General features: G+C 38.4%; 1 protein-coding gene across 5 annotated transcripts in view; it reads left to right on the top strand.

Moving 5' to 3' along the window:
- The window catches only part of CTTNBP2 (cortactin binding protein 2), a 90,877-nt gene that overhangs the window by 76,804 nt on the left and 965 nt on the right, over positions 1–13,108 (top strand). For 2 of the 5 annotated variants that reach the window (XM_065048799.1, XM_065048801.1), the window contains 6 exons: positions 139–317; positions 4,374–4,579; positions 4,811–4,996; positions 6,638–6,698; positions 7,581–7,713; positions 9,849–9,950. In XM_065048799.1, the coding sequence (XP_064904871.1) occupies positions 139–317; positions 4,374–4,579; positions 4,811–4,996; positions 6,638–6,698; positions 7,581–7,713; positions 9,849–9,950 (867 nt within the window). The other 3 variants (XR_010469566.1, XR_010469567.1, XM_065048800.1) reach the window with 3 other exon arrangements.

Raw genomic sequence — 13,108 nt, 5'->3', positions numbered from 1 at the left:
CCGATTGTTCCTGATTTTTGTAATAGCAGTATACCAGGGGAAAAAACAAACAATCAACCAACAAGCTGTCTTAAGGTTTCAAGGAAAGTGTTTGCAGTAGAGGTCTTATGTCATGTCAAATATCTTTTCTCTCTGCAGTTCAGAGGCAAAATCCCTCCTCCGTGTGATCCTGTGTGCAAGATCATAGACTGGATTCTTGCTGTGTGGCACCAGCTGAACTCTTGCTTATCACGTCTAGGAGCACCTGAAGCACTTATGGGGCCGAAACATTTCTTCTCTTGTCCTGTGGTGCCAGGGCATAGCCAAGCGACAGTGAAGTAAGACTTCTGGTTTTGTTGACACCATTCAGTGCCAACTAGATACTTATAATAAATGTAGTAGTTCCTTTTCTCCCAAAACTCTTCTGACTCAGCAACCTTGAAAGTATTTTAACAGAAGTTATTGAAAGCTTTAAACTTTTGTTTGATATTTAATTACTAGAAGGGCAATTCTGAAGGACACAAGTGGGAACTGGGTGTCTAACACTGATTGGAAGTCAGTCTTGTTGTGATCTTTCAGTTGTTTTCTGACACAGAGGTTGCGAAATATTACTTGCACCAGAACTGCTAATACTGCTCAACCCTTTAAAGGTTTTGTTCTTCATTTCAAGACAGCACTGTAAAGAAAGCTGTTCATTAGTGAACAGACCGAAATAAGATTCAAGAATGCTAAGCTTGAAAAGTTGGTAAAGTTTCCTTTTGAAACTTTAAAGTTTCCTTTATATGAGGGAAATATGGAGAATTTCTTACTGTTTTGAATATCTGGTATCATTTTTAAACATACATGCGATGAAATGTTAGAAGTGTTAGCATAGTAAATAAGGCAGGTGTATACATTAAAGTAACATTAAAGAAGAATAATGAAAATTATGTCTTTTCTTGCACACAATTGCATGAACGTCTGCTCGCATTCCAACTTCTCTGCAATTGCTAGAAAGTGATACAAGAAATCATCAGAGAATTTTGAAATATATTACTTTCATGCTAAGGTCTTGCTTGGCTGTATTAGAAAGGTAATAAGCCCCTAGTTAAGATTCAAAACTTATTCATAATTCATATAATAACATTAGTTTCTGGAGACACGACGTTACTTTTCTCACCCTGCTTCGTAGCATTCTCCTGAACTGCCACTTCTGTTCCCTCTCTGACCTCTCTCTCTTGTACTGTTTTCTGCTGACCCGTCTTCCAGGGTCCTTTGCTTAGCGTGTGCACTGGCTTTCTCATCTTCTGTTCTCTCTGCAGATCTTGATACATTTTGCTTGTTCATTTTCATTTTTTTTCCTAAAAGTACAGATTATCTAATATCCAGAGTAACTATAAAAGTCTAAATGTGGATGTAGCATTGACTTGAAATTTTGTGGGTGCTGTGAAATTAAAAAAGATTAAAGTATACCATGCATCTATCCTGTCTCCCTCTTTAATCATGTCCTCTGAAATGTCTTAATTGTTTATTTATTGCAATGACATTAGTAGAGGACAGAGAAACTATTATTTAGATACCTTAATTATGCATTTCTGAATTTGGGTTTCTCCTAAGTGTAACTTTGACTGGATTCATGATGCTTGATTTTGAGCACAACCCCAAAATGTCTTTTGCCATCTGGCTCCTCATTTTACTGTCATTTTTGTCCACTAATAAACAAAAAGCACAGCTTCAGTGAGCATTTACTGGATGCTTTTAGATTAGCAGCACGATGGCTAACAGTGTGGCCATAGAACTAGCAATAAACAGATTTAATTAGCAGCTCACTGTTTGCTGTTATTTGAATCTGATTAACCCCTCCTGTCCTCTTGCCCCTTCTCTCCCCTGTGCTGTTCTGCTGCTTTTTGCGTTTGTTAAAGCTTCACTGAGTCAGTGCAGTTCCTTAAGACATCACACAGATATCAACAAAGCAGGTTTGTTCTGGGCTCAGTGTAAGCACGAGGCAAGTGGTGGATGCAGGTGGCTGAGAAGGCAGAGGGAAGAAGTGACAGGAAATTTTTCCTGCTGTTCCATGTTGCTTCACATGCTTTGGAGAGTAGAGTGAATAAATAAGGAAGACTTTAGCTACATTTTTTCCTTGGTTTTGATATGGTGAATTAAAGATGATGTTCCAAGAGTAAAGAGTTTTGCTTTATAGCTGTTTCTCAGGGGCAGGGAGCTATTATACCTTTCCAAATTATCATATATATCAAAGAACTGGGGACTTGATCAAGATGAGCACAAATGAAAAGCAAAGGTGAGACTGAATTTAAACAACAGATTGGAATTTTATTGAGAGAGGATGGCATTGTACAGCCCATCGATTGCTAACTGTTAGATTAGAATGGGCATAATTAATATTATCTTTGCAGTGTAAATTTCTTAACATTTATACTAGCAATATTGCAAAGTATCTAAAGCTTACAGAGGCAGAAATCAAGAGGTAGAATGAAAGCAATTGTTTCTTTAGGCAGCTTACTCAGCCAGCAGAAGCAGACTGTGTCTATATGGGATAGTAACTACAATATTATGCTAAGGAAGCTTCAAGGAACATTTCCAATATGCATTTTGCATTTTATTTTAACAACTGTACCAATTATTTTTCGAAGTAATGTAACTTTTATCAGGCTTGTACCGGCACTTTGTAGCATGGTTATATATCTAAAATCTCAATCTTACGCTGCGTAACCGACCAAAAGTACATCTACCAAATGATTCATGCATTCTAACTTAAAAAAATAAAAAGCCTGCATTTTCTTTTTAACCATCAAAAAAATGAATCATAATCTTTTGGTTAATAAGATGGCTTCTGTGTATCAAAAGATCCAAGAAAATAGTTCATTTCAGTCAGACAGAATTTTTCTGAATGGGTTTCTACAAGCCTGAAACACAGCATCACAGCCTATCATTTCCTGCAGACCTTTAATATAAACCCTCTGACTCTCAATATTACCATCTTCCTCCCATAAGAGGGTGTGGGTATAGGGGAAAAAAAGAGTTGGATTTGATCTAAAAAAAATTGTCTTAGTGTCTGTTATAGATGTGAGCTGAGCCTTAAGCCTGAAACTCCAAGTCTTTATCCCTTGAGTACTATAAACTGTGACAAATAGCATTTATTTATTTCCTAATACAAATTTTTCACTTCTGTGCTGAAACAATGTAATATTTGTCTCCTAGAAAGGCAAAAGTCTGACAAGAGCCACGTCCCTTTGAATCAATTTTTTTTAATCAGACGCAATCTCTAAACCAGACAATCTGGAATATCCACAGCACCCTGGCAACACAGTCCACCACAGATCAAATAAACAAAAGGAGAGTGAGAGCAAGGCAGCTGTACGAATAGGAAGGTCTTGTAAGCTGGACAGGTTTGGAAATGGAAGAATACTGGAAAGGCTGCAATCATAACTGAATACCTCCTTTTTCCCACCCTGGCAGCAAACAGGCTCTGAGTGAACACCTGCAGGCTTGGAAACTTCTCCAGGCACTGGTGTCGTGGTTGAACCCCCGCTGCTGACCCAGCCCCACGCAGCCTCTCACCCACTGCCCTCCGGTGGGATGGGGGAGAATCAGAAGAGTAAAAGTGAGAAAACTTGTGGGTTGAGATGAAGACAGTTTAATAGGTAAAGCAAAAGGTGCACACGCAAGTAAAGCAAACCAAGGAATTCATTCACTGCTTCCCGTGGGCAGGCAGGTGTTCAGCCATCTCCAGGACAGCAGGGCTCCATCACACGTAACAGTTACTTGGGAAGACAAACGCCAACTCTCTGAATGTCCCCCAAAATATATACTGGTATGGAATATTCCTTTGGTCAGTTTGGGTCAGCTGCCCTGGCGGTGTCCCCTCCCAGCTTCTTATGGACCTGGAACAGCATGAGAAACTGAAAAGTCCTTGACTACTTAGCAACAACCAAAACATCAGTGTATTATCAACATTATTCTCATTTTAAATCCAAAACATGGCACTATACCAGCTACTGGGAAGAAAATTAACTCTATCCCAGCCAAAACCAGGACAGCCAGCAAAGCTGAAGGAGGATTTGTTTGTATATACATGAACAGGCATCTTTCTGGGATGTTCTTTCTTTAAGCCTTAAAATGAAAAGGATGTTTTATAGTCCTACTGAAAGAGGAAAAGCATCAGGTAGTAAATAGTTTGCCTAAGCAACCTGAAGAAGGTTAGGTCAAATAATTTAATATAAAACAAACAAACCCTACTCGAAATAAAATCAGTTCCTCTGTGAAATAGGGTACAATTGGAAGTCCAAAATATATGTGCTTCCTGAAAGTGAAAAGTCTGAAATGTTAAGTGAAATATAAAATCTTGAGTTTTGATAATTGGCTCTGAAGTTAAGGTATTGTTCATGTGCCTACAGGTGGATGTCCAAGTTATGGAATGCTGTGATAGCTCCCAGAGTTCAAGAGGCAATACTCTCCAGGGCTTCTGTGAAAAGACCGTCTGTGCCAGGACAAACAGCAGCCAAAAAAAATCCTAGCCAAGGTCAACAGGCTGTGGTTAAAGCTGCTCTCAGTATCTTGCTAAATAAAGCTGTTTTGCATGGCTGTCCTCTACCCAGAACAGGTAACAGTGAACAGTCTGAAAGGCAAGTAGTTGTACATTGCTAGTGTGGGGCTTTTAAGCATTTGATTGTGTGCTGAAACAATGTAATATTAAAAACTTCCATAAAACATAACTGTAGTTATTATGGGAGATGAGCAGTTAAAAGCATTTACAGTCACTAAACTAAGTAGTTGTATGGGTTAGTCAAATTGCAAGTCAATTATTCTTAACATTGTTCTATTTTTGTTTCAGAGCTAGATAATTATATAGCAGATTTTAGGGGAGGAAATTTTCCTTTATCCGTGGTTTCAAGCTACAAAAATTGTAGTAAGAAAAGAGGTGAGAATGCTTCTTGGAGAAAAGTGAGCACGAGTCCTCGCAAGAAGTCAGGCCATTTATCCTCTCAGTCGTGGAACAAGCAGGAGACAAATACTGAAGGTAAAGCTTTCTATTTTCCATTCTGAAAGAAGGTGTGGGGGTTTAAACTGTGTAGACACAAATCTAACTTTTCTTCTACATCATTAATTTAAAATTCTCAAATAAATGACGCTAGTATTTATGTTTACCAGTAAAAAATTGTTTACTTTCTTCCCAAAAACTTTATTTCTTCCTAATTATAACTTATGTTTATCTGTTATTTACAGTATACCTACTTTGGGGAGATTTTTTTAATGTACTTAATAGCTTCACTACAGTAGTTTCTGTTGTCTGAATCCAAGTAAAAATAAATGACTGCATGCATCTTCAGGTCATGCATCCCTCGTTCAGTCTTATTAGATAAATTGAGTAAAATAATCTAGAAGTCCTATAATGGAAGGAAGAGATCTTTAGTTTTAAATTGAAGATTTTTTTGTTTGATATTCTCTTTAATTGCAAAAGAAAATTGTAAAATATCCTGTGTCATCACAGATACTGTAAGGTTTTCAAGAAGTTTCCACACAGTCTTCACTATGCTGCTTGATAAAGAAGGCTTTCTGTGACTGGGTCTCTGCACGTGTATAAATGTGAAAGTTACATTAGTAGCGGACACTTTTGAAATGTCTTTCCACCTCGAGATTATAAGCCACCTAACAAACAGTTGGGCTTGATGGTCCTTGTGGGTCCGTTCCAACTCAGGATATTCTGAGCAGTTTGCTACACAAGGATAACATCTGGATATGTGCAGACCCAACATATCATTCTTCTAAAAGCATAACCAAATACAGTATCAAACAGGAGAACTTCTGGAGTACAAAATCCAATGACTTATTTTTACTTTCAGAAAACGAAGGTAATTTGGTCAGAGAGAAGAGTTAGGAAGGGATTTAGAAAGAAAGAGGCTTCCCCACACACACACACTTTAGAAACAGTAAGATTCTAACCTCAATTACCTCATATATAAAAAACTGAAATACTCGATGTCTCGTACTTTGAAATGTTAACTTGAGCTTTTTGTTTCTTCAGCTGTATTTGGAAAGAATTCTGCTGTGCTGAACCGCAGCTGTAATGTCCTGATTTTGCTTGCTAGTTCTCTAAATTGTGAACTTATCTAATCCCGTTAAGAGGATTTAAGAAATCAAATGAACATAGCCTGAAGTAGGACGGTTAATACTATATCTTGTACCTGAGAATGTTCTTGGAGTTAATACCTATGAATATAAGTAAAAAGTGGGATGGTGTATTTCATTTTAGCAGCCTTCTGGTTTTGACTATCAGAATCAAATATTGTTCCTGATTCCAAGTATAGGGGTAATTTGTTTGATTTTACTTAACTGAAGCAAACTTACATCTTTTCCTGTTGACAGGTGATTTCTGTTTGAGAGAGCTAGTGAGGGCGGTTCCGGTGCCTCCGCTGAAACCTCGTGTTCTGACTTCCAGGGCAGCCTGGGCAACTCCTGCCTCATTTGCCATGTCAGCAGTTCCATGTGGCCCCAATGCTACTCTGAGCAATTTCAAGGGGTGTCTTCTGATCTTCATCAGACTCTATTGATATAATTAGCCAGTAAACGGGAACACATTTTCCCTGTTTATCAGAGATTTTGGAATGAAGAATCAATGCATGTGATAACACGCTCATAACTCAATCTTTCTTTTATACAGGTATAAAACCTAAGACAATGTTGCAAACAAATTGTAAGAAAAGAGCTTCTCTCGCCACAAAGTAAGTGTTCATCACTTAGCAAACAATGAAGATGATAAAATTGTGTTGTAAAACAGCACATTATAATGAATAGATGAAGAGTTTGTATTTGGTAATGTTTTGGTTCTACCTCTGTAGAAAGGAATCCTTTTTCATTTTCATCTCTGAGAGAAAATAAAATCTATGTACTTCAGTATAATTTTAGAATCCATTTCTGTAGTTCAAACCTTGCAGCACTCCACAGAATAGTCTATGACTTAAGAATATTATGTAACACTTAATCTGCCATGAAAAAGCAAACTCTATGCTCTTTTCACCTGGCATTATATTTTAAAAACTCCTCTGGCTCTTTCAGCTTGCTGAATGGCGATTCAAAATGGTACAGTACATGCACTTTAGTCTACATTATACAGTGTTTCTCTAAGAAAGTGCATGATTTAGCCAGAGGGAGCTGCATTTGAGACTGTACTTTGGTCTGAAACCTTGGTTCTACCATATCCACAGGCACAGAGAGTGCAGAATACTTACGCTTCCAGTATGACAGGGGTTTTTTTAAGTGTTTGGAGTTAAGTCCAGAAAGGGGAGTAGAATGAATTGATTGCTCTGTTTTATAAAGAGGAGAATCTTTCAAGCTAGTGGGCAGAAGAATCCTCTCTTAGAATTTCAGAATGGAGAGAATAATTTGAATAGAAAAAATATCTATTATGTTATAACAACTATTGACGACTATTGCTGCCACTAGATTAGGTATTATTTTCTTCCTGTTTGTGGTAGTAAAGGTCACTTGAAAAGAAATTACTATTTTCCAGGTGTGTATAATATTTATTTTTAAATTCTGTATCATTGCTTAATTTTAATTGCCCTCTCACTTGTTTGGGTGGGGGGGTGTTTGTTTTTAAACAGATCTTCAGAGAAGGATCAGTTGAAAACATTAAATCTGGAGCAGAGGCTGTCCCTTGGTTCAGATGATGAAGTAGATCTTGTGCAGGAACTTCAAAGTATGTGTTCCAGCAAATCCGAGCCTGATATAAGCAAGGTAAACACGAGGTTTTTAAATAATTTACTTCATTACCATATGCAGTTGTTGCCTACGTGCTTAAAATAAATTTTTAATTTACAAGCGCTGCTTGAACCGAAGAAAATTATTAAATTATTTGGGAAGAAGCCAAAGTCAACTTATAAATTATACATTTGAGGGTAAGTATTCTAGTTTAATATACATTATTTTAAATTACACCTACACTAATTTTTCTTGTAGAGATTTTTGCAGTGGGGGCTGAATTTGTAAGTTCATAGGTGCTAGAGACACCAGCCTTCTCTGCATTGTTGTTCCCTGTGTTACCTTTCAGGCTATCATTGCTTCCACTGGGAGAATGGTTTGTAGTCTTAAAGACATAGAAAGTTTTTCCTAATATGCATTGCACGTTTGGTTTGTTTAATGAAATCCCATCAGCCTTCACAGAACGGGCTCAAAGCTCCTCTGCTGTGCAGGCAAAATTCAGTTTTGCTGCCCCAAGCGAGAAATAATGGATTGGCCTACTTCTTTTTCTTTGACAGCGGCAGAGGAGAGCGAAGGAGGCTTGTGAGGCTCAGGGGCCTGGCGCTGAGCTCTGTGCTGGAGAGGGATTTGGGCGCTGGTTCGAGCAGGGAGTGGGGCTGTGGATCTCTCCTTTTCCTTTCTACACCAAGGGATGTCAAACACGTTTTCACTGGGGTCCACATCGGCCTCGCGGTTGCTTTCAAAGGGCCAAAAGTAATTTTAGGACTGGATAAATGTGAGAGTAGTTACATTTATCCAGTCCTAAAATTACTTTTGGCCCTTTGAAAGCAACCGCGAGGCCGATGTGGACCCCAGTGAAAACGTGTTTGACACCCTGACCTACACTGAAAGCATCCAGTTCTCCCTGTAGCTGTAGCTGTTTATTCTTTTCCTTCTTTCCATGTGGCCCAGCTGAAGCAGATGGCTGTGAGAGCAGGCTGTGCTCACACCAGAGCAGCTGGTCTGTATTTTTTGAAACACAGAGAGTCAGTCTTAGGTGATTGTCCACTTAGGCTGCGCACTGACACCCTCTGGGATCAACCTGAACAGCAGTTCCATTCCTTTTGCTTTATTGAGTATTCTGTTTATTCTCAGAAGTCAACCAAGTCTTTATTAAAAAAAGAAATACTGTGTTTGGGAAGACATTTCAACCTATTTAATGAAATCCTTTATTATGGTGGTTTGCTTTGGGTAAATTTTTTTCAAGTACTTAGAGGACTTGCATGAGTCACTTGCACCAAGCTGGGGAGGTGATCATTGGTCTGTTAGCAGGGATTTACCATATCTATACTTGAAAGAATGGGATGTGCCTAAAGCAATGGTAACCAGCTTAAAATTGTGTTTAATAACATCTAAAATGTAATTGCTGGTTGTTGACAATTCAAGGAAATACGGGTTAGATAAGGAAGGAGATAGATGTCACTGTCCTTTGTTCAGTTTCCTCACCATGGGTGGAACCATTCATGGCTGGAATTTCTGTTGTGAATTCCCTGGCTGCCCGGCAGAGCCTTTCAGAAGGAAGGGTGCTGGTGCATGTTTGCTTTGTGTGATGTCATTTCAGGCTGCCATCAAAATAAACACTTCTCCTCTCTAATTTGCCCGTTCACTTCAACGTGTTCCTGCTGCCTCTGTTATGCGGGATTGAGGACTTTTGGAGTTGCAGAGCTGAATCAGATCACCTTGCCCCAGGATAAAATATCTAGTTTTCAGTGAGGACAGGAGGCTGATCAGACTTTATCTGCTATTGCATGGTCACCAGGTTTGATGGAACATAGTGGGGAAGAAATACGGCAGGAGGAAAAGAAAAGGATCGTTCTTTCTGTGATGTTCCTAGGGCTGGATAGAATTTAATGGGAAGCTGCCCTTAAACTCCACTGAGTAGTATTGCTCTGGAAATGTATGTTTAATCTTCCTCTGGTAATAGCCAAGATTAAATCTTTCTCTTTATCTCCCATCTCCTATAAACACACTCAGGAGTAAATGAAAGATATTTTACTTGTTCTTTGGATATTTACGCATTGCATTGCACAGCAACTACATGAAAATAAAATCAAGAATCCAAAATTTGGCAAATTGAAACATAATCTCTGCTGTGACTAATTAAAAAAATCACCGTTTTTTCTCTTTTCTAGATTGCAGATTCTAAGGATGAGCTATCGATGTTCAATAACTCTCAGAACAGTCCTGTATTTTCGGCAAGCGGTACTAACTCAAGTAAGACAACAGCACAAAAGGTAGGTGAAACTAGTTTTGTAGTAGGATACAGAAGGTGCCTTGAGTTTCTCCAAAATCTGAATTCCTGATGGGATACAAAAATGAGTGTTCCAGTGCCCTGTTTATTGCAAAAATAAACTGTTGTAATTCTTAGGAAACTTGCTGGACACACCATGCCAAGTTTCTTCTATGTGTCTTAATGGAAGCTAAAGATTTATTAAACAAACAATGGTTGTATTTGCTTCAGTTTTCATGTTTACATAAAGCCATCTCCCTAGGCCAAGCATTGTTAACATTACTTTGACATTATTAGCCATTTGCATCAGATTTTGAGAGAAATAAAAGCCCTGGGTTCATTTTTTTCCCCAATTAGTGTTATTCAGTAAGCTTGCAAAAGCACAAAACTTTCTTAAATTCTTGATGTAAAATTACTGGCTCATCGTCTATTTTTTGTGGTGTCAAAGTTCTCGATGACAGACATTTTGAGCAGACGTGTTACCAGAGTTTGTGAAGAACTGCATATTATTTTCTTTAAAAAGCTATTTGTTGTAATATACAGTTGTCATGCCATATTATTTGTGAAAAGTCAAAAGAAACGCTCTAAGTTGGGTGATTCTGGGAAGAGATGGTCTAAATGTAAACAAACTTCCCTAACGTCAGAGCAGTTTCAGTGGCAAGATAAGCCGAATACACTGAAAGATATAATAGGTCCACTATCATTTCTTCTTTTCAGAAATTGAAATGTTTATGGGAACTAGCTTCCCTACTAAATGTGAAAATGAAATGATATCCTACTTACTTCTAATCCTTTGGATAATACAGTAAAAATTATGCTTTCTCTGTTATACTTTTTTCCCTTTTCTTTCTTGCTTCTCACGTTTTCGCACATCAAGATAGTTTCTGAGCACGCAGCTCCATCGGCCTTGGCCAGGGCAGAACCCGCGGTCTGTGCTCCCTCTGTTCCCTGGCAGGGTCCTCTGGAGTCCAATCCACACACTGTGGACTCCAGTAAGTTGTTTCCTAGAGACACTGTTTTCTGCAGGTGCGATGAAGCAGCCCAGAAAACAGCTTAACTTGGACACCTAGGCATTAAAAAAGCTAAAGCTGGATGACATAACTTACCACCCTTGCCATCATATTTTTCACGTCCAAATAATCAAAATGTTAAAATGTTTTCTGTAATTGTACTTAAAATCCAGAGAACAGTGTCTGCTGAACAGAAACAATTTTAACATTGCATATCCACATTTAGATACACTGCTTTTGAATATTTCTCTACATACATTAGTTTCAGACATTCCAAATCAGAGCTTCCCATAGTAGTGATGCTGGATCGTTTGTAAGTCAGCTGGCCTACCTGTTCCTATTGTAAATTTCTCCTAGTGATTTGTTTCCTTTTAAAAGTCCTTCTAACAACGTAAGACATAACTGTCTTGATTTTGGATGTAGAAAAGCTAAGCTACCTTTGAGTGTTTTCAAGAACTTAGTAAAAATACTTCATACAGAATAAAAAAATAGTCTATTTCCCAGATATTTGTGGGGAAATGTTGGCCAAGATGAAGGGAACGCAACCCAGCCTTTTGCAAGAGGGGAAGAAGGTCTAATCGAATGACAAGCTTTGATTCTAGATTCAGTCATTACAACAACAAATGTATTAAAAATCTAGGTGAGCAGAAGTCAAACTTTTTAGAGGCAATTGTAACCATGATAAACCTGTGCAGCTGCAAGAACTGGTGTCTGAAAAAGAGCCCGAGATGGGAAAAGCATCCTTTTCCCAAAATAAATAGAATTCTATAGGTAGCAAAAGCAACACTGCATGAGCAGAGGAGATCATATCAACAGCAATGAGACAAATTACCAAACATACCCACAATTATTCTTTTTTCTAATTGACTAAAAGAAAAAAAAAGCTTTCACGTATGTGAAGAAGAAAGAGAAAACTGGGATGGAAAATCTTTGATCCAGGATACAGATTGATAGAATCAAGGCTTAATAAGGAATAGGTGTGATGAACAGTCAGTTTTCATGCCACCAACCTTTATGTGAAGAGCAGTAGCTGATGCTGAAAACAAACTTTTTAATATTGCTGCCCAGAGAGTAACGTGGATTCAGCCCATGCCAACAGTTCGGTCCTCATTCTCTTTTCTGTGAGTGGGAGGATGGGCATCGCTCGTGAACAATACATGATAGTGACCAGCATCAAATGGTGTAACTTACCTTTTTCTCCTTGACTATAAGGGCACAAAAAGTGACAACGTACCCAGCCTTGGCACTCAGGTGTCTAAATCTGCACAGGGTGAATATGGTTCAGTTTTTAATAATGTGGCTTCTTAACATAAATAATTTGAGATGCTAAAATCTAATTTATAAGAAAACAATCTGTAAGATTATGGATTAAAATGTAACTATCAGAAGAGGAGGCTGAGAGGTGACCTCATCACTCTCTATTACTACCTGAAGGGAAGTTATAGCCAGGTGGGGATTGGTCTCTTCTCCCAGGCAGTTAGCAATAGGACAAGGGGGCATGGGCTTAAACTCTGCCAGGGGAAATTTAGGCTGGATATTAGAAAGAAATTCTTTACAGAGAGAGTGGTCAGGCATTGGAATGGCCTGCCCAGGGAGGTGGTGGACTCATGTCCCTGGAGGTTTTTAAACTGAGATTGGACATGGCACTTAGTGCCATGATCTAGTAAACGGACTAGAGTTGGACCAAGGGTTGGACTTCTGTGATTTCAACTTCCATTCTTGAAGTATTATTTTTGTTGTGGTTTTGTCTCCTTGATGGTACAAAAAAATAAGTATCTTCATTCAAGCTGAATTTTCCGCTCATAACTACCTACATTTCCATTTTTTCCTTTTTAGCTGTGGCCGCAGCTGTCATTTTTTGCACGGTAATGAAAGAAAGAACACGTATCTTTTTTTATTTGAGTACTTCTGAAATTGAGACCTCCGAGAAGGAAATTTGAGTGGGTTTTTTTTTTCAATGGCCATGCAAAAACCTCACTGACTTATTTTGATACTCTAAGTGTCAATGATATTTCCTTTCAGTCAAAGAAGGAAAAACACGCCGTAGTTCATTCACCGAGAGGCTGCCATATTAAACTGCAGAAAACTGGAAATAACGAGGGTTCCATGGGGCTGGTGGGTTGGTTGGTGGGTTGGTTGTTTTTCAGGTCAA

The sequence above is a fragment of the Columba livia genome, chromosome 1 (genome assembly GCF_036013475.1).
Source record: "Columba livia isolate bColLiv1 breed racing homer chromosome 1, bColLiv1.pat.W.v2, whole genome shotgun sequence".
Classification (NCBI taxonomy): Eukaryota; Metazoa; Chordata; class Aves; order Columbiformes; family Columbidae; genus Columba; species Columba livia.
The sequence above is the reverse complement of the archived record's forward strand: the minus strand, read 5'-3'. Positions and strand labels throughout refer to the sequence as shown.